The sequence below is a fragment of the Dipodomys spectabilis genome, unplaced genomic scaffold (assembly GCF_019054845.1).
Source record: "Dipodomys spectabilis isolate Male_0828 unplaced genomic scaffold, ASM1905484v1 ptg000180l, whole genome shotgun sequence".
NCBI classification, from domain to species: domain Eukaryota; kingdom Metazoa; phylum Chordata; class Mammalia; order Rodentia; family Heteromyidae; genus Dipodomys; species Dipodomys spectabilis.
In genome coordinates this window covers 1,251,405-1,273,013 of record NW_024870857.1, presented here as the reverse complement: position 1 = coordinate 1,273,013, position 21,609 = coordinate 1,251,405, and the positions used below count along the sequence as shown (strand labels likewise).

The 21,609-nt window shown below is 39.3% G+C and overlaps 1 protein-coding gene across 1 annotated transcript in view; it reads right to left on the bottom strand.

Annotated features, from left to right (window-relative positions):
* Dgkk (diacylglycerol kinase kappa) overlaps positions 1-21,609 on the bottom strand; it is a 118,374-nt gene that overhangs the window by 17,759 nt on the left and 79,006 nt on the right. The window contains exons 6-18 of the mRNA XM_042695269.1: positions 19,147-19,282; positions 18,416-18,522; positions 17,942-18,067; positions 16,030-16,132; positions 14,144-14,327; positions 13,203-13,311; positions 12,351-12,490; positions 11,469-11,550; positions 9,424-9,515; positions 7,878-7,977; positions 5,826-6,045; positions 4,014-4,121; positions 3,038-3,134 (exon numbers count right to left, since the gene is read on the bottom strand). Of these exons, the coding sequence (XP_042551203.1) occupies positions 3,038-3,134; positions 4,014-4,121; positions 5,826-6,045; positions 7,878-7,977; positions 9,424-9,515; positions 11,469-11,550; positions 12,351-12,490; positions 13,203-13,311; positions 14,144-14,327; positions 16,030-16,132; positions 17,942-18,067; positions 18,416-18,522; positions 19,147-19,282 (1,604 nt within the window). The remainder of the gene's footprint in view (positions 1-3,037; positions 3,135-4,013; positions 4,122-5,825; positions 6,046-7,877; positions 7,978-9,423; positions 9,516-11,468; positions 11,551-12,350; positions 12,491-13,202; positions 13,312-14,143; positions 14,328-16,029; positions 16,133-17,941; positions 18,068-18,415; positions 18,523-19,146; positions 19,283-21,609) is intronic.

Sequence of the window (21,609 nt, the reverse complement as noted above, 5' to 3'; positions counted from 1 at the left end):
AGTTACTAAACTGACCCTATCTCTCACATAAAAGATTTACCTTCCTTCACCATAGTCCAGAAATTGGAGTTTCTCTATCTAATATCTAAACCAATGTTAACTGGACTCAAAAAATAAATGAATGTGCCAGAATTTGACTGCTTGGAATAGTATAAGGAAGTAGGAGAGAGAGAGAGAGAGAGATGTCCTTAGATTTGCTACCCTGCCCCTTAAATAATCATTTGTTATTTAGACTCTTCAAGCATTTATAGTTGGTGCTGGTGGCTCATGCCTGTAATCCCAGTTACTTAGGAGGCTAAGATCTAAGGATTGTAGTTTGAAAACAGCACTGGCAGAAAATCCATGAGATTATTATTTCCAATTAACCAGCCAAAAAAAAGTAGAAGTGAAGGTGTGGCTCAAATGTAGAGCTCTAGACCTGAGTGGAAAAAAACAAGTAAGAGCACAAGACCCTAAGTTCAAGCCCTAGTTTTAGCACTAAAAAAATTACAATTAAGAGAAAAAGTAGAAAAATAGTTCTCCGAAGTAACAACTAACACTATTTATAACAATGTTAGTAACTGCTAACACATATAACACTTAACTGTGGATACTCAACTCAAGAACTTTTCATATATAAGTAAAAAAACCTATGTGACAGTTTCTTTGTCATTATATGTGAGAAAACTGAGGATAACATTGGGAAAGGAAGTGGCACTGTGGCTTAAGTGGTAGAGCACTAGCCTTGAGCACAAAGAGGCCCAGGTCTTGAGTTCAAGCCCCAAGACTGGAGAAATATATTGTATGGTTATATGCTATGACACTTTTGGCTGGGAATGTGGCTCAGTGGTAGAGTGCTTGTCTAGCATTCATGAAGCCTTGGCTTTGATTCCTTAGTACCACATAAACAGGAAAAGCCAGAAGTGGCAACTGTGGCTCAAGTGGTAGAGTGCTAGCCTTGAGCAAAAGAAGCTCAGGGACAGTGCCCATTGCCCAGGCCTGAGTTCAAGCCCCAGGATTGGAAAAAAAATGGGTAAGTCATTATCTAGTTCATATGACTAGTAAAAAAGAGTCAAGATTTGACTCTTAGTGAGAGGTGGGGTGGGGTGTGACACAGAAATGGACAGTGGGTACCACCCTTGTCATGAGAGGCTAGCTAAGACCCGAGGAGAAGCTGCATCACCTTCCTTGCCAGTCATTCCCCCCCCCCTCCCCCCAGCCTTCCCCGTTGACACCATGCTGCAGTTCTTGCTTGTATTTACTTTGGGCAACATGGTTGGTATTTATCTGGCTCAGAACTATGATATACCAAACCTGGCTAAAATAATTGAAGAGAGAGATCAAAAAGGACTTCAAAGCTAAGAAGAAACCTAGTTCCTGAGGCACTCTCCAGAACTGCACTTTAGATACACGGATTCTGCCCAGCTGCCCTGGAGAGCTCTTTCACCTATTTCGTCTCAGCCATTGCTTCCTTGCTAGACCCTTGGTGTTGCCTCAGAGCAGATATGGGGCCACAAGTTCAAAACTCCTTTCTGTTTCCAACAGTCTTGCCTCTCCCCTATCTTCCTTCTGTCTACTTGGGAGGCTCTAAGACTGGAATTATGGTGTTGTATTAGCAAACAAGACCTTTACTTCATAGTTTCTCCCCTGTTCTTTATAATTTCTACTATCTTTTGTTAAAGAAAAATTGATGAGTTTTTTTTTATAGCTGATCAAATATAAGTAATGCTGATTCCATAGTTTAGCAATTATGATGGGTGTTTGTTAAACACTTGTTACTAAATTTTGTTGCCTCAAAATAATTAGAATTAATGTATAGAAGCAAAAAAAGATTTGACTCATAAAAAATAAAAAAGTAAAAACGAGTAAAGAATTTTTTTAAAAACCCAAAAGTAAAAAAAAAAAATTGACAAACAAGACCACACTAAAGCTACCAGCACAACAATGTTTATTGCAGCATTATTTACCATAGCTAAGATATGGAACCAACCCAGATGCCCCTCAGTAGATGAATGGATCAAGAAAATGTGGTATATATACACAATGGAATTCTATGCCTCCATCAGAAAGAATGACATTGCCCCATTTGTTAGGAAATGGAAAAACTTGGAAAAAATTATATTAAGTGAAGTAAGCCAGGCCCAAAGAAACATAGGTCCCATGGTTTCCCTTATTTGCAATATCTAGTATATGTATGAGTCAAGCGGAAAAGGTCAGATAAAGTGATGTCAGGAAAATGAACCCTTAGATATGTATTTTAATGTTTTTTTCTTTCATGCATGTGTTTCTAACGCATTTATAAGATTATCTCTTTGTTGCTTTGTATGTCCCTCCCCCGCAGTATAACCCCTGCTTTCACTATATTTGATGTCAGTATAACTTGTGGAGGAGATGGGGAAAAACCAGTTGTTTAAGGATACAGGTGGACCTGTTGCAACAATGAGAAGTACAAGTTGTCATGTCCAAAACGAGCTTTACAACATCGGTGCAGGGGGGGGGGGGAAGGGAGGGAAGGAGAAGGATTGGGATTGGGGGGGAGGGGGGAGGCTGGGAAGGGATGTGAAGGGTAAATCAAAGGAGGAGGCTGCAATGCTTGGTAAGAAATGTACGCATTATCCTGCCCATGTAATTGTAACCCCTCTGTACAGTATGTTCACAAATAAAATTAAATTTAAAAAAAAACCCAAAAGTAAAAAAAAAAATTGACACTTAATATTCTGATACTATGCTCTTAACCAAACAAAGGAAGATACCATTAAAAGATAATCAGTTTAGAGCCAGTGCTCGTGGCCCACATATGTAATCCTAGCTACTCAGGAGGCTGAGTTCTGAGGATTGAGGTTCTAAGCCAGCCTGGGCAGGAATGTCCATGAGACTCTTATCTCCAATTAACCACCAGAAGTATTGCTGTGGACAGTACCCAGGCCCTTAGTTCAAGTTGCAGGACAGGCACACACACACACACACACACACACACACACACACACACACACACACACACACACACACACACACACACACACACACATCCAAAACCATAATAGGGTTAAATACTTACATTGTTTCAGGATTAAAATGTAGATGTTCCAAGTTAAGGTTGTCTAGGTCCTCACTCTTGAGAGAAGGGATAGAAGACAGTGTACCATGAAGAGAACCTAGACACAAATATAACATTGGAGTCTGATGCAAACAAAAACCTCTTTCTCCCTACTTGTGCTCAACCCTGTTTTCTCTGCTGGAGGAAAGTTAAGCTCAATGACTTTCCGCTAAATAATATTCAGAGATCTCATTTGAAAGGGGAATCTTTTTTTTCCAGTCCTGGGTCTTGAACTCAGGGCCTGGGTAGTGTCCTTGAGCTTCTTTTGTTCAAGGATACCACTCTACCACTTGAGCCACAGTGCCACTTCCAGCTTTTTCTGTTTATGTGGTGCTGAGGAATCAAACCCAGGGCTTCATGCATGCTAGACAAGCACTTTACCACTAAGCCACATTTCCAGCATCTGAAAGGGGAATCTTCTTAGAAGGACAGTGAAGCTGGGTGCTAGTGGCTCACACCTATAATCCTAGCTACTCAGGAAATTGAGATCTGAGGATCACCATTTGAAGCCAGCTGGGGCAGAAAAAGTCTGTAAGACTCTTATCTCCAAATAAATCACAGAAAAAACTGTAAGTGGTACTGTAGCTCAAGTGGTAGAGTGCTAAGCCTTGAACCAAAGGAGCTCAGAGACAGCGCCCAAGCGCAGAGTTCAAGCCTCAGGAAAAAATAAAAATAAAAAATAAATACCAAGATTATGCTACTTGCTTGTTGGCAGTTAAGGCATTCCCTAATCTTGGTTCTCATAAGGATAGCCTGATATAAGATAATATAGAGGGATCTTACAGTGTGGGGTTTCTGGAAAAGAGGGAGGTTCCTCCCTCTACTTCAAAGAAGGATTATGGCTAAAGAGGAATGCATAACAAATATTTATTTTCTTCTTGGGAACTAAATGACAGTGATGAAGGCTAGAATATTAGAAATAAAGAAAGAGTCTTACGGTGTCTTGGGCTCATCTGGTTAAAATCTTCTGAGTCTTCATCTCCCAGGAGTAAAGTTGATGTAAAGTTCTTGACTGATATTGTTTGTCTGGTTTCCTTGTCCAGAACTACAAAAGACAGGGAGGGAGGATTAGTCACATTCATTGAACATTTGTTGAGCATCTGTTTAATGTATTAAATGTCAATCAGTATGTAGACAAGGAGACCCTCATTTTCACTACCACCTATCCTCAGTGATGCTTTAAGTACTTCTGGCTTCCATATTGCATTGTTGCCATGTCTTTTTCATGCCCAAACTTTCTGTTTCCCTGGATACTCTGTTCATCACCTACCACACATGGTTATGAGTAGAACCTTGAGTCCTGGGTAGGGATAACAGAGTAGAAAATACTTTGCCCTTCTACTTTCATTCCACTCATTCATTTATTCACATGACTTGTCCAGCCATGTGCCTCTAGGATCATGCTACCCTTTTACTTAGATATCTCATCCATACCTACCACATCTGAGGTAGTTCCTTCCTTTCAGCAATCTATATGTTTTATAGTTCTGGTTCTTAGCCCGTACCAAAGCTCGTACATTCAATCTGTCCTTTATAAGGAAGCATTTATTTGTCCCTTAGACACAAGATTCACTTCTAAATCTAATATATGTGTTAGTGAAACAGACTGAGGGTCAGTTGTGACAGTGATGGCTGTGTCAGATTAATCTAACTTTCATCATATAGAAATAAAGGCTACGTGTTTAATTCTTTCATATTGAAGAAGAGAAGTTTCCTTTCTTTCTTAGCAACATGGTTGAGGTTATATCTAAAGTTATCTAGGCAGGTTAAGGTATCACAAATAAAAGTCAAAGGCCAGGCAAAGGGGATTCCTTTGCTTTATGGAACTTCTGCTTAATTTCAATAGATTAGTTGGTACAAAATTTTTACCAAAGATCAAAATTAGGATACTCTGAATCTTATACTATCTTACCACTCTGTTTTTCAGTCATGATAGGGAAGAGATAGTCACCAAAATGTTATATGAGGAAGTTGAGGCACCTGGTTTTTTTATACTTAGTTTGAAAACTATCAAGTGTTCTGAGCAATGGCAATCTGTGTCAGAGCCACCAGGATAACTCTTGGGGCCATTATGCCCAATTAATACTGTCAGACATGCAGAGATGAGCACCATTTTTTAAACAAAATAGTCATAAGCTAGTGAGTAGACCTGATGGTTAGAAAAAGACACGAGCATGTAGAAAAAAAGTCCATGACTACAGGTGAAATCCCACAGAGCTTTGAGCCAGGCCACTTAGCACCTGTAATTGTTTAGTGTGAATGTTCTCAAAATAACTAAGAGGGCTGGGAAGGTGGCTCAGTGGTAGAGTGCTTGCCTTGCATGCATGAGGCCCTGGGTTTGATTCCTTAGCACAACATAAGCAGAAAAAGCCAGAAGTGGGGCTGATACTCAAGTGATAGAGTGCTAGCTTTCAGCTGAAGAGCTGAGGGACAGCACCCAGGCCCAGAGTTCAGGCCCCACGACCAAATAAATAAATAAATAAATAAAATAAAATAACTAAGTAGAGATAGTTGAGAGGTTAAGAGGAAGAAGGAGTCAAAGGAATTGCTCATAGGGACTGATTGTAACTTTTCACATGAGTTGTCTGAGGACTGACTTCAAAAAATACTTATTTTTTTTTAAGACTGACTTCAAGTGAAACATGAATGCAGAATCTAGTCAAGCTTTTGGTAATGAGGTCAGATACTGTTCAATCCATTGAAACTTTCTCTTTCCCCTACCCAATTACCACACGCCTGGTGTTCTTACCTTGTTCAACTTGGAATATGATGAGTTTCAAGGATTTCTGGAGATTCTTGGCTCTTGTGGCCAGATCCAACTTGCATTTGGTTATTTGGTCCGTTTGAGAGATGAAGAAGGGCGTTCCACTTGCTATGCCATCATCTTCACTTTTCTCAGCTGAGGTAGCTGCTGCCTCCTCAGCCAGGATATCAATCAGGACACTGAGCTTATCATACATTAAGTCACTCTAAAAATGAAGAAACAAGATGGGACATTGTCATGAAGGACCAGTGCTTGAGAGGACAGAATGAGGAATGTGGATGTATAGGGAAGGGTGGCCATAGTTGCACAGAAATGCTGAGCACACAAAGTCATGTGTGAGGTGATGAAGTACAGAGGGTAAAAACTATACGGGTAGATGTGATACCAAATGCATGATAGTGGAGCAAATACATTAGTTTCTGAGCAGCCTGAAACATCTATATAGGTTTCCTAATCTATCTCAAGTCAGATTGGCCTATAAAATGATGATGCATAACATGGCAAGTTTAGGAAAGAAACATGTCTACAGTGGCACATGCTTCTATAGATATGAATGTGCCCCTCTCTCTCTCTCTTTCTCTCTCTCTCTCTCTCTCTCTCTCTCTCTCTATATATATATATATATATATATATATATATATATATATGATTGAGGTTGTAAATCTGCTGCATGAGTTAAGACATTGATTCCTAGAGCCATCATTTAATGGATGAATATGATGTAAGGTAAGTTACTTGTTCTTGAATGAGCAAGCTTTTATTGTTTTAATAGTAATCATAGAAAGTACAGATTTTGTAATTAGTGAAGAACTGATCACAGTTTTTTTTTTCCCTTCCCCTACTTCCCTCTTCCAGATAAGAGCAGCTTCTTCTTCACTGAGTTCCCAAAAAGATTTCTGGCAGACTTGCTCCTTTGTCAGACTGATTAATCCTTTTTTTTTTCCTTTGTGCCATTACTGGGGCTTGAACTCAGAAGCCTGGGCACTCTCCCTTAGTTTGCTCAAGACTGGCATTCTACCACTTAAGCCATGCTTCCACTTCTGGCTTTTTGTGATTAACTGGAGATGAGAGTCTCATGGACTTTTCTGCCTGAGCTGACTTTGAACTGAGATCCTCAGATATCAGCTTGTTGAGTCGCTAGGATTATAGGCACATGAGTCACTGGTCCTGGCATACTCATTTTATTAAAAACTTTATTTGGATTCAATATATCATAAAATCTATCTTTTTAAAGTGCATGTAATTTGATAGTTTATAGTATATTCACAATGTTATATAGCCATCACACTATCTAATTTTACAAGATTTCCTCCTTCCAAAAGTAACCTACTACTCATTATCAGTCATTCTCTATCCTCCCCTTTATATTACCACTCATCTACATTGACCTCTATGGATTCAGGCAAGTTACTTAACTGTGTTCATCCATACTCTACAGCAACTCTGAGAATTAAATAAATTAACAAACACATCAGAAGCATGCAAAATCTTCTCTGGTACAGAGTAAGTGCTATATAAATGTTGGCTAGTGTTATAGAGGTGAATATAGGCATATTTCTAGTGTGTATTTGTAGGCGTCTATTTCCAAAAATCATCTCATATATAACCAGAGTGCACATATATACTTGGGTGTATGCTGTGAGTGGATGCTTGTGGCACTTGTATATGAATGCATAGCATAATTTTTCCATTTGGCAAAGATGGAAAATGATGAAATTGGACCTTCTCTATTAAGAAGGCTACTAGCTGCTTCTCTCTGTCTTTCTTTTACAATTTCCAGTAAGAGGCACATTTGCTTTTATTGAAAAGAGGATCTTGGTTCCACAAAGAATATAGACAAAAGGAAAAGAAACTTTCTTTCTTTTTTTTTCTTGTCAGTCGTGGGGGCTGGGCACTGTCCCTTAGCTCTTCAGCTAAAGGCTAGCACTCTACCAGCGCCACTTCCTCCTTTTTCTGCTTATATGGTGCTAAGAAATCAAATCCAGGGCCTCATGCATGCAAGGCACCTTCCCACCTTCCCAGCCCCAGGAAACTTACTTTCAAAATCACAGACTCTACTGCTGTGTTGTTCTGCTTTATCTGCTGCCAGGTCTTTACAATATCAATCACAAAATCTTCTGCTGAAGAGCATAGGAATCTGGAAAGATAAGATAGAATGCATGATGTGCTGTGCTCTGTAAATCCCAGAGCCCTTTTATCTTATAAAATCATTAGTCTCTCTTTCTCTTCCTCTTTGTCTCTTTTCTGATCTCCCCTCATCACTTCCTTCTTTGTTTTTTTTCCCATTGTACTTATGGCCAGATAAGTTCTATCTCCATTTAATTTTCACACCACTTCTTACGTGAAATACTTAAGGCAGATTGACTGGCATTTCTTAGTCCTATTTCTGAATCTCCAGATTCATCTCTGGTCAGACGTTTTATTCTGCATTAGTCAGCTGAGATGATAAAATACAAACATAGTGACTTTAGGAGAGCTCTTTTGTGAAGAGTATTACTCAAACGAGAGTTCTGGAAGGAATAAATGATCCACATAGAAGGGAGGATGTGTTACTAAGTTATACAATAGCTGCTAGTTATAAATAAGTGCTACAGAGACCTTTTCCAGTGTCAAAGATGGAAAACAAGGTGTCTATACTGTTGAATGGTCTGGCATGTTGTGCTTCTCTTTGTAAGGTCTGCACAGGGACACCTCTCTACCTCTTGTCTAAGTTTCTGCCCAGTATCTGTTACCTAGGTAACTGGCAGACCTGGAAGCAGTCACCTTCCCCTCTTGCTAGGTCACATCATGGGCCACCTCTAGTCACATACCTCCCATCTGACATTAGGAGGGTCCCTGACCCTGAGGTCACATCCAGAATCAGTATGGCCACACCTTTCCCCCACCTGGCCACACCTCTTCCTGTCCCTCCCCTAGATAAATCCTGACCTAGGGTGGGTCACCCCCTTTCCTTTTCAGCCATGCCTCTCCACTATGCACGCTGGGGGCAGCAGTTCAGTAAATAAATTTCTGCAGTTCAGTAAATAAACTTCTTCTCCTGTCTGAATAGCGCTTGATGTTCTCTTCATCAGCTACCTAATGAAACCTACTTATTTAATATACCTTACATTCTTCTGTAACATTCCTTCCAAATACCTGGCTTATGACTTTGTCTTTTTAGATCAGCAGGAAGCCTCACCTGAATTTCATCTTTCTTTCTTAAACTTTCTTTTTCTTTTTTATTTTTGGTCTGGTCGTGGGGCTGAACTCTGGGCCTGGGCGCTGTCCCTCAGCTCTTCAGCTCAAGGCTAGCACTCTACCACTTGAGCCACAGCACCACTTCCGGCTTTTTTCTTTTTGCTTATGTGGTGCTGAGGAATCAAACCCAGGGCCTCATGCATGCAAGGCAAGCGCTCTACCACTGAGCCACCTTCCCAGCCCTTTCTTAAACTTTCTAATCAGAGATTTGAGTTGGGAGAAATCTGACTTGGAAATATAAACATATTTTCCTTGGCCTTGACACTCTGCACTATCAAAATGAGCCCCATATCTGACCTTGGAACAGCCCATAAAGACTAAGAAAATGCACCAAAGGAAGACTGACCTGGTAGCGATGATCATCTCTGTGGGATACTTGGCCTTTAGGACTTTGTTGAGCTCAGTGGCTGCAGACTCCAAGTGTTGGATAGCAGCAGCCTAAGGGAAAAAGTGCTCAGTCCCAGAATCTTAACACTTGCACCTTGTGTGCTGTCTACCCTCATTCCCTACAGTCTTATTGCTCCCTCATGCTTCACCAACAACTCTGCTTTAATCACAATTAGAGAATTCTCATAGAAGGGTACCAGAGATCATCTTGGATCTGTAGTCATTCTAAAACTACTCTAACTTGATTTTTCTAAGTTAAATTAATCAATTAATCATAAAAAACTAATGTAAATGGGTTACTGTTTGTTCCATGTTTTGGCTGAGTAAACAATCTTATATAGCTAGTAAATAAATTTGATTTATATTCATATCTTTTCAATATCAGCATGTTACCTCTTAAATAATAATATTACTACTAATAACAGTATCTACTTATATATGTTCTAGGCTTTGTTCTGTTTTATATATATATATATATATACATATATATATATATATATAGTTTTTATGTAATCTCAGTAACTATATTAACAGATTAAGATTATCCTCATTTCACTGAGGAGAAAACTGAAGCACAAAGAAGAAGAAGCTTAGACTGGATTCCAGCTAGTCTGGGTCTTGTATATGTTCTCTTAATTACAGTTACTTCATGCTCTCTATCACTCCTTACATTCAAAAATTTACTAAGTCCTGATAATTCTCATTTTCCATTTTGTCTCAAATATGTTCAACTCTCCTTATTACTGTTACTACTTCAGCAGTTGAAATCATCATCTCTTGCATAGGCAATTTTAGCATCTCCTAGATTTTCTTCCTGTTGCTAGAATTATAGAAGCAATTATAGAACTATAGAATCCCTCCACTTAAAACTCTATTGTTATATAGAAGCATGGATTGGTTGCTGGATATGTATTAAATCAAATAGGGTGAAAAATATTGATGATAAAATCTACCATTTCAGCTCCTCTGCTGAAATGTCTAGAATTTTTTGGGGGGAGGATGGGAATGGTACTGGAACATGAACTCAGAGCTTTGTACTTGCTAGGTGAGTATTCTATCACTTGAGCCACACCTTCAGCCCTTGGAATTTTTTAAATCATAAGATACAGAAGAACCCCCTCTAGAATTCTCATTAGTCTTAGGATAAAAGTCTAAACTTCCTACCATGGTTTACAAAGCCTTCCTGGTCTGGCCCCTTATTGCTTGTCTTGTCTTTCCTCTCTCCTCTCCTCATCTTCTCTTCTATTCCCTGTCTTCTTTCCTCTCTCTCTTACCCTCCTTCTCTCTCTTCTCTAGCCATTATAAATATGTTTCAGTTCTGTGATATTCTATACCTATTCTTACCTTTGGAACAATGCATGCCTAATCCATTTGTCTATAACAGCCTTATACTTTCCAATTTTTCTGCTTAACTTGTCCTAGTCTCTTCTTAGATGGCATTTATTCTAAGAAGATTTTGCAGACCCCACCCAGATTGATATAATTTCTTTCTTTGTCTCTCTCTTTCTTTCTTTCTTCCTTCCTTCCTTCTTTCCTTTTTCTTTCTTTCTTTCTTTCTTTCTTTCTTTCTTTCTTTCTTTCTTTCTTTCTTTCTTTCTTTCTTTCTTTCTTTCTTTCTTTTTCTTTCTATCTCCCTTCTCTATCATCTATGTGTACTTCTACTTCCTTATGTTCATATTACTTTATTATTTTTCTATCTCTCCAAGTATACTATGTGCTCCATGACAGCAACAACTATGCCATTCTTCTTTACTCACTAGCATAAGAACAACTCCTAGACTAGTATTTTACATATAGTAGTTACCTCATAAATATTTTGAAATAGCTGAAGGAATTCTATCCCCAGTGCCTAACACATTCCTTAACTGATTAACTTGTTCATAGTCCTCAACCATCTCATCCTTATTAAGTCTGTAGAAATAGAAAAGCTTCTTTTGGGGAATCTGCCCACTACTTCATTCGTGATAAATATGTTGACCTGAATTACAGCACGGTAGTAGTTACCTCAAATTCTGGTACATCCATTTCAACCTGTCCTTTTAGCAGTGGAACTTTTCTGGGAGTCTCGCGAATCATCACACTCCATCTGAAATGAAGTTCAAAGGCAGATATTTAGAGTTCTGCTTTATCATAGGTTGGAATCCACGTATCATGTCAAGAAAGAACTTACAATGTTTGTGTGGTGGAGGGAGGTGGGTTATAAGGAGTACTTTAGCAACCTCTGGCCACCTGGTCTCAAAATTTACCACAAAAGGAGACTGCCTCATGATTACTCTAGGCCAGTGGAATGGAAATTATTCTTCCCAGGGCTCTCAGTGAACAGTGATTCCCAACCAAAGGTAGCATCAAGATCATTGGAGGTGATTTGGTAACATACACATAAACAGGACCCTGCCCAAGTCCTACTAAAGTCCTTTGTATTGGGCCCAGATAAGTATCTTAAAAGAGTACCCCACTAAAAAAGAGTGCCCTACTAAATCTTTATGAACAAGCATAAAACAAATACCTGAATATTCTGTAGCCTAGAAAGTCTTCCTTTTTGGAGATAGTATGGCAATAGTCTCTCTTGTCTGCAATTATTAACAAACTTTTCCTTTGTTTGAGAATCTGATATATATAGATAAGATTTCCCAAAGGAAAACTACTCTTTTGGTAATTAAAGGGGGTTCACAGGATCTTTGAAATATAGCTGTGAGATCCCTTCTCACAGATCTTTTAGGTTTGAAGAGGGGCTTCAATGAATTTAACAGATACATTATAGACTCTGGCTTCCCAAAAGACGAACTTGCCTACACTGAGTCCAAAAAGGATGCAGGGCTCTCTGTGTGAGAATATTCCTGATGGAGATGATAGAACTGGGAGTAACTGATATGAACTGGAACTCACCTGTCAAGAGTCCTCACGCTAGCCTGTTCCACTCTGTTGAGGATGTCAAGTGGTGATTTGCTTTTGCTCCAGAATGCACCCCAACCCAGGACACGGGACAGATCATTGCCAGTTCCAAGCGGTATGACTGCCAGCTGACACTGTATGAATAGAAGGAAACATCCTTTAGATTCTAGGAACTATAATAGAAGGATATCAGAAGTTGTATGTGATTGTCCTTAAAGAGTTGGACCTCACTTTTAGCAATAAACTACTCAGTAAAGTAGAACGTTACTGGAATACATTAAAACTCCTCAGAAAAGAAAAGTACTAGAATCAGAATAGAGGGGCTGGCTACCTAGAGACTGGGGGAGAGATCAAAGAAAGCTTGTGGCCCCTTTGTTTTGTTTACTCTCTTCCCTTTTGGCTCTTCATTTTCAAGTTTAGGGAATGATTACTACTCATTTTTTTGCTTCCTACTCTTTTTTTGTTGGTCGTGGGGCCTGAACTCTGGGCCTGGGACTTGTCCCTCAGCCTTTCAGCTCAAGGCTAATGCTCTACCACTTGAGCTACAGCACCACTTCCAGCTTTTCCTGCTTATGTGGTGCTGAGGAATCAAACCCAGGTCCTCATGCATGCAAGGCAAGCACTCTGCCACTGAGCCACCTTCCCAGCCCCTGCCTACTCTTTCCAATCTTTTTCACATGGGGAGATGACTGGAAAATGGCTAAATTTGTCAAATTAGCTTTTGGCCTTGTAGAATATACACATTTTATTGTCAGGGAGAGTAAAAACTTTGGACTTTTTGGAGTGGCCAGTTCTGTACCCTTGATGTTTCTAGCAATGGCTAAACTGAGTCAATCAAGGACTTACCCTTTCATGTAATCCAAAGGCATCAACCAGAGATAACACCCAGCTCACACTGCCATCTCCACCGCAGACCAGAACACGAAAACGAGCAAAGTTCTTGAACATACACAGCCTGGAAAGAAGATAGGGAAATGATCATTTCATGAATAGCTATATTAAAAAAATAATTGTCCTACAGTGTATCAAGACTCAAGTGCTAGGATATCCCTATAACAGACTACTTGCCTTCTTTTCCTTAGCCTCTATCTCTGGGTATACTCACAGACAATCTCAGAGATCATGCCTTGCCTCAACTTATATTCTATTGTGTCTAGCCTTGCTGTGGAAGCTATTAGTAACGTATTCTAGCCCATTTGCAATGCATTGCAGAGTGCCAGTGAACTCAAAGCAACCAGGACTGAGCAGCCAGATGGTCTAAAAATTAAATAGGCCTATAGTAGTGATGCTTGTGTGTAATCCCCAGGGAAAGAAAGAACAGATGGACAGAAATATCCATTTGCTGCTTCTTCTGAAGGCATAATTTTATTTTTTTGCTGGTCCTGGGGCTTGAACTCAGGACCTAGGACTGTCCCCGAGCCTCTTTGTGCTCAAGGCTAGCATTTTACCACTTGAGCCACAATGCCACTTCTAGCCTTTTCTGTTTATGTGATACTGAGGAATCAAACCCAGGGCTTCATGGATGCTAGGCAAGTACTCTACCACTAAGCCACATTCCCAGCCCCTAGTTTTATTTATTTTAATCAGAAGTGGTAAAAAAAAATTGGGGAGCAGGACATGAGCTTGAAAGGATTTCTGAGAAAGAACCAAAAGTTCTTCAACTAATCAAACCCAAGTGCTCTGGAGGTATATGCTTGTGTACCTGCCCAGGTGCAAGGATTGATTCTAGGAACCTATTCTAGTCTAGAATGTATAGAGGAAAGCTCTATTGCTTACATTGTACTTACCCTGCTTCAGGCCCGCCCTTTGATAAATCAAACACTTGAGACGGATTAAGGTATTGCTTGAATTTTCGGAGGAAGACGATCCCTTGATGATCGCCACTTTTGGAATTAATGAAGATGAGTAAAGGGCATGAACAAGCAGATGACCAATCGAGATTCCAGAAGTCTGAAGATACTACTAACTGGCCTGAGACAGACAGAGAAAAAAAGAGAAAGGAGAAAAAAAAACAGGTCATTTTGATGGAAATGAGAAAAAATAATTTAGCATCACATTTTGAAAAAAATTTATAAAAGCAGTACTGAAAGTTGAATTCAGGACTTCATGCTTATTAGGAAAGTACTCTACCACTTGAACCAAGACCCCAGCCCTTTTTGCTTTAGATATTTTTTGGATAGGATCTTACATTTATGCCCAGGGCAGCCTGGACTATGATCCTCCCATGTATACTTCCCACATAGCTGGGATCTCAGATGCGCACACACACACACCACATTCAACTATTGACTGAGATGGAGTCTCAGCATATTTTTGCCTGGGCTGGCCTTGAACCACATTCCTTCCAATCTCCAACTCTTAAATAGGTGTGATAACAGGCATGAGCAACTGTAACTAGTTTACAAAGACTTTTTGAGCACAGATCCTAGTCTCTTGAGATTAAAGGCCAAAGTCAAGACCTCAGCAAAAGGGACTTGAAAGTCTTTTTCAACTATTTCTAGACAAAAATGCATTGTTGTAGCAACTATTACATACTAGCTCTTGCCCCCAAGCTGAGGAGACAAATGCATACACAAACAAGTGGGTTAAAATTCAAGGAGTAAAGAAACATATGCCACACCAAATGTTAGTGAAACTCTGTGGAGAAACTAAGGAAGGAGAAAACTGAGAGCTTAGGAGAAAGATCAACACTCCAACTAGTTCTCTCTGTTTGTGTTACCTCAGTTCTCACAGTGAGAAGATATCAGGACAGCAGAGGGGAAAGAAAAGCTGTCATTTAGGGTGGAGGTAGTTGGAGAACGTATTGGCATGTGGTGAAACAAAGAATTATAATCACTTCTCTACATCTCTGGTAGAGCCAATTCAATGTTATCAAACCACTTTCAGAGGAAACAAGTCTAAAGAGAAATTATCTGGAAAAGAGAGAGGCTTTTAATAATCCTCAACATTGAGGTCATCCATGGAGAAGTGGAGTTGTAACACTAAATAGCCAAGCTCTGCCAGCTCATGAGCTCAGTCTTGATGTTGGCAGGGAGCTAGGCAGGAAACAGTGGCCTCCTAGGTGAGGGCTGCTGGACAAATAGCAATTCCCCAAACCTCTGAGTTCATAACTTTCCAGAGATGACCCAGTAAAAGAGGATTCACAGGGGAAAAACATGTGGCTCACTTCTAAGTAGGATGTGTGGGCTGAGATATACGATTTATTGTAACCTGCATGAAAAGGAGCCAGAAGAATATCTCCTTGAAGAGATTTCATGGCTGTTTGGTCTGGAAAGAGTCTATGAAGTCTTTCTCTATGGGACAATTCCCATTCACTGGCCAGTAGAGTTTGAAGGCATTCTAAACCAAACAGTCAAGCACCAAAATTCCAGGGCTTGTCAGGACTTGGAGCTACAAAAGGAGCCTACTGGGTCCCATCAGTAGTTTAGCTTGGAAGTAGTTACTTTCTCTGAGTACAAGTAATATCCTTATCAGCATTTTTAAACAAATGTTGATGTAATGCTAATTCTGACACATTGATGCATCCATTCATTCAACGAAGATGCACTGATGCTTTCTCTTGGCCTTTACACCCTCCTCCTTCCCTCCCTCCTTCCCTCCTTTCCCTTTTTCCTCCCTCCTTTCTTCCCTTCCTCCCTCAGTATATTTCTGAAGTTAAGATTTAGCTACTCACCATCGCCTTTGGGATCGCTCAGAGCTGTGGGAGGGACTATGGATGAGCGATGAGTCCCGAAGCAACATTCCTTGGAAAACCGTCTCCGACAGTCACTGTGCACCTGAAACGATAAGAACAGAGCAGAGAAAAAAAGGAGGGGGAGAGAAAAGAAGAGCTTTGATCAGTTTCGAGTTCCAATACAAAGAATTAGATAATATTCAAATCTCCCTTTCTGACCTAGCTTTATATATACTAATTTACCTGACTACCCCTACTTCACCTTGAGCCTGCCCTGAATGCGGAAAAACATTGGTCCTTTCAAAGGTGAATTTCAGAAGATACCTATCTACAGGTATTGAGAAGTCATTAGTTTTGGTTCAATCTTAGAAACCCACAGAATGAGAAGCTTTCTTTCAGTATGAGTCCTATTCCTGGTAAAATGGTTTTACACTTCAGTCCTTACAACAATAATGTATGATAAAGAAGACATTATTAGATTCATCTTGCAAAATGAGCATATGCCAAAGGTAAAGGGTCTTGTTTAAGGTCAAAGAGCTGAGAGCTGAAAAAAATTGAATGGCTAAAAGTGGTTATTCTTCTTAGATTTCTGGCATTTCTGAGGACTGGATAATTAATTACACAATTTCTATGGGGAACTGGAACTGGTTGGGTTATTCAAAAGCAATTAAAAGAGAGTAAATGGAGAAACAAGAGTCTTCAGTGAAGATTCAGGCTGAGTTGAACACTGGTGGCTCATGCCTGTGATCTAGCTACTCAAGAGACTGAGATCTGAGGATCAAAGTTTGAAACCAGCTTGGGAAGAAAAGTTCATGAGACTCTTATCTCCAAATAACCAACAAAAGTTGGAAGTGGGGTGTGGGCCAAGTAATAAAGTGCCAGCCTTGTGAGAAATAAACCAAGCAAGTGTGAGTTGCCCTGAGTTCAAGCCCCAGTACTGACACCCTCAAGGAAAAAAGACAAAAAGAAAACAGTTTGAGGGATGCATTTAACAGAAAGTCTAAATTAGCATCTCTCAACATCAGTGTTGATATTTTGGGCTAGATAGTTCTTGGCTTTATCCTGTATATTGTAGGAAGTTTAGTAGAATTCTAGGCCTCTACCTACTAGAGGCCTACTACTACCAACAGCACTTCTCCTCCCCTCAAGTTGTAAGAATCAAATATATCTCTAAGCATTGCCTATGACTTCCTGGCTGGGGGAGGAGGGACAAAATTACCCCCAGTTAAGCACCACTGGTTTAGAGGCATGGCAGTGTTTGTAGTTAGCAGCCTGGTCTTTACAGAATTATGTAATAATTAAAGCAATGTTTTCTGGTTGCATGATCTTAGACAAATCACTTCACCTTACTTAACCTCACTTTTCTCACCTGTAAAATGGGTACAATAAAGTCAATTTAAAATTGTTGTAAGGACTGATATAATGAATATAAAAATATTCAGTACACAATAGTAATGATAATTTGTTCATATCATATTATAAGCCATTATTAATTTATAAAGATTCCAAGTCTTTAAGGAGTATTGAATGAAGAAGGAAGAAATTTCTTAAGGATAGACTCTGAATTCTATTTTTAATTGCCTATTCTATCACCATTAGAAAGTTTAGCTTTTCACCCTCGCCAAAATAGCTCAGTTGGGAGAGCGTTAGACGGAAGAAAGTTCAGCTTTTACTATTTGCTAGAAGATCCCACCAATTAAGAATCATCAGATTTAAGCATCTTAAATCTTTCTCCCACAGATTCTATAGCTAGATCTAGAAGGACAAGATACTGAAATCTATACTGTGGAATCTATATAATATATTGGGATAAGGGAATCTGAAATTTCTAGCTATGTCTGCACTATTAAGCTTCACTCCACCCCTCCTCTAGAAGCTAAGTTTTTTATCAATGAGATGGGAAGAGTCTTACCGTAGCATTGCACCAGAGACAGCGGAAATCTTGAAGTCTTTCATAACTGCCACAGCTCTCATGACATACTGCACATTGAGAGCTGATAGGCATATTTCCTTCTACCCACTGATGGGGCATTGTTTGCTGAAAGGAACAAAAAGACAAAAAATAGATGTTAGTGATGAAAGGAAAGAAGGGCCGGCTGGAATAATTGTAGGATGCAGGGAAGACATTAGGTCAAAACCTCAAGTTCTTAGTGATCCTGCTCTCCCTATTCCAATGGTAGTAACCAATGAAAGATAGAAGTGGAGTTTTAATTATTTGAGTTTGACTGGATTGAGAGCCAGGGAAAAAGGCCTACTTTGCTTGTCTAGTGACAGGAAGAAGTCTTCTGTTTTTTAAATTAAGAAGAAGTCTTTCTATTCTTATGTGTCATGCCTGAATTGAGGGCACAGGAGAGGATGACTATGGAAGGGCACAACTAGTACTTACTATTTCATCTGCAGGCAGCAGGAGGTCATCAGTAATAGACAAGGTATTCCACTTGCAATCTTTGTTAGCTCTCAAAGCACATAATCTGTGAGATTTAACTTTGCACACTGTGAGAAGAGAAGAAAAAGAATGGACGTGAATCTAGTGACAACAATTTGAATTCCCTTTCTTAAGCCACTCTGAAAGTTAGAATCCACATGATTCTAATTGGTTCTGACTCACTTCCAATGGCCTTATTTCAGATATAAACCAGAACCTTTTGATTCTTTCTTTTTATGATGGCACTGGAGGTTGAACTCAGGGCCTGGGCACTGTCCCTTAGCTTTTTTGTTCAAGGCTAGTGCTCTACCACTGGAGCCACAGCTCTACTTCTGGCAATTTGGTAGTTAATTGTAAATAAGAGTTTCACAGACTTTCCTGCTTGAGTTGGCTTCAGCCTCGTTTTGATTCTTAGTGGTTAAAATTTGTATTCTCCAACTTGAATGGAACTTAATGGTAGGAATGAAGTAATTTTTGCCTTTCCAATCCTGTAATTATATAGTCCCATTCTCTCATACCCAACTCTCCTTTTATACACGAAAACTCCCCTTTGTGCTAGTTTCTCCTTTTCTTGGCCAGCGTTAACCATATACATAGTCTGTAACCTAATATGAGTCAATGATACTAAGGGTACATAAACTTCACTTCTACCTCCACCTACTGAGGTTCATTGAAAGGAAACAGATAGGTACCTTCACAGATGATGGCATCTCTAGACAAGGCAGGAATAGTCTCTCGACAAACATTGCAGTGCTGTGTCCGGGGACTGTGGCTGGAATACCAATAGTGCATTCCGATAAGGAAAGGATTATTTTCTGCTGCAGGTATCTAAAATAAATAAAAAAGAAGAGAAAATGGAGGATTAATCACAGAGATGAATTAGGGAAAAAGCAAGGAAAATCTGCTGCTAGAGCTAAAATGGTCTGCTATGCAGGTGTCAGAGCATGCCAAGGAGAAGACTGAAAGTTGGAGCCAATTCCTGGCTTTATTCTTGGTTTGTTTTTGCTTTGCTAGTGGCTTTAGAAAGGGCAAAATAGTGGAAAGGATCCTGATATAGGAGTTGAAAGCAGGAACAGTGCTCTTTCTACTGCTTGGCCAAGCACTAAACTTATTTAGAACAAGCAAAATTTGTTCTTTTAGCCTCAGTCTTTGTTCTTTTTAAGTAGAAAGCAAAAAGGGGGTGGTAAATTGGAAGTGATTTCCAAGTGCTCTGTCCAGAAAAATGGGAAGTCAGGGCTCTGAAGGCAGGGTAAAGGATTACTTGTCAGGTTTTAGGTAAAGGATTACTTGTCAGGTTTTAACTACCTCTTGGAGGTACACATTGCTGCCAAGTGAGTAGAGGTTGCTTAACCTAGGCAACAGTTAAAGGATCTTTAGTTCCCTATCTCAGGAGCTTCTGATTCAAGTATTCTTTTCTAAGGACCATGCTCTGACTGCCTACAGCAGTCTCCCAGTTAACTTAATTCATTTAATAAATTATTCATTTATTAAACACACATTTGTTGAATGACTACTATATTGTTGGTACTTTTTAAGGCATTTAGATGTTTTGATGAACAACACAAAGTCTCTGTCCTCATTGACTGACATTCTGTTTGGCATCAACAGTACTGTATTTAGTATTATTGTTAACATGCTTATGAATCCTGTATCTGTATATCACAGCCTGACTCTCATGATTGGGGGAAGGCATCATGTATACCAGCAATACATTTGTGGTAAATTGGAGAAGGAAAGAGTGATCACTGAAAACCCTGACTTTGTTCTGGGTATACTTTTTTCATAGGACTTTCTAATTCCTGTGAATGTCTGATTTTTCTCCTTCTCTGCCTTCCTTTAGAATGTATACATAGACATAGAAACTGCTTTTCATTCTTGACATTATACTGTGTTGAGTGTATAAAGCTATGAAAAGACATTGAAAAGGACTATGTATTCTCCTGGATGTCAGTTTATAGTAGGTCATTAGAAGGGGAATTATTGAGGGATCTCCTAAGACTTGGTCATTGAATAGAAGTTAGGCACAGCTTGCACATAGCACTCTATGATCTTCATCTCTTCCCCTAGCAGGCTACATATGTACTAAGTTACTGCTGTACTGACCTGGGCATTTCTAGAAGTAAAAGCTATTCTGATTATCTAAAGGCTTATCAAATAATAGCCTTGAAATTTTTGTGAATGAAATGTATTTCATGTACCTTGAGACCTTAGAATGCTCAAAGAATATCAGTAGCAAGTGGGTTGCTTGATGTAGTTAGTTCTTCCAGCCTCTTTCTACTCATCAAGTTATTGTACTGTAGCTCTAACAAGCATCTTTCCTCCTTCCAATCTATTCCCCTCCTTAAATAATTACTACAAGATTCCATTGTGTAATGTAATAAGCCACAGTTGTTGCCCTCCAGGAGCTCATCATATGCTGGAAAAGACAAATTCTGAAAGATCATTCTAGTATAGAGTCACAATTGCACTGTTTAATCCTGCACACTATAATCCTGGCTACTGAGGAAGCTGAGGTCTGTGGACCACGGTTTAAAGTCAGCCTGGGCAGGAAAGTCTGTGAGACTCTTATCTCCAATTAACTACCAAAAGCCAGAAGTGGAGTGATGTCTCAAGTGGTAGAGCATCAGCCTTGAGCAAAAATGCTAAAGGAGAACACCAGGGCTGGCACCAACAAAAAATTGCAAGGTTCTGCAGAATCAGGTAGAAGAAATTCAGAATTCTAACTATGTAGTATGTTGAATATTATTAAATATAAAGGAATGAATTGAATGATATTGCTTAAATTCAGCAAATAAATAGAATTTATATTTCTGTGTTCATCTTATTCTATAAGAAAATTTATAGAATAAGATTCTCGTTCAACCCTGGATAAGAATATGTGGTACTTTGAATTATGTCCCCTAAAATATGTTTGAGTCTTAATCTCTGGTATTATGAATATGACATGGTTTGGAAATAGGGTCTTTACATATGTGATCAAATTAAGATGAAGTCATGCTGGATTGGAGTGAGACCTAATCAAATGACTGATGTCCTTATAAGAGGTTAATATGGACACATTCATAAAAAAGACCTTGTGAAGATATTGAGCTCACAGACATGGCAAACACATGATGAAGGTAGAAAATGAGTGATGCATCTGAAGGCCAAGGAAT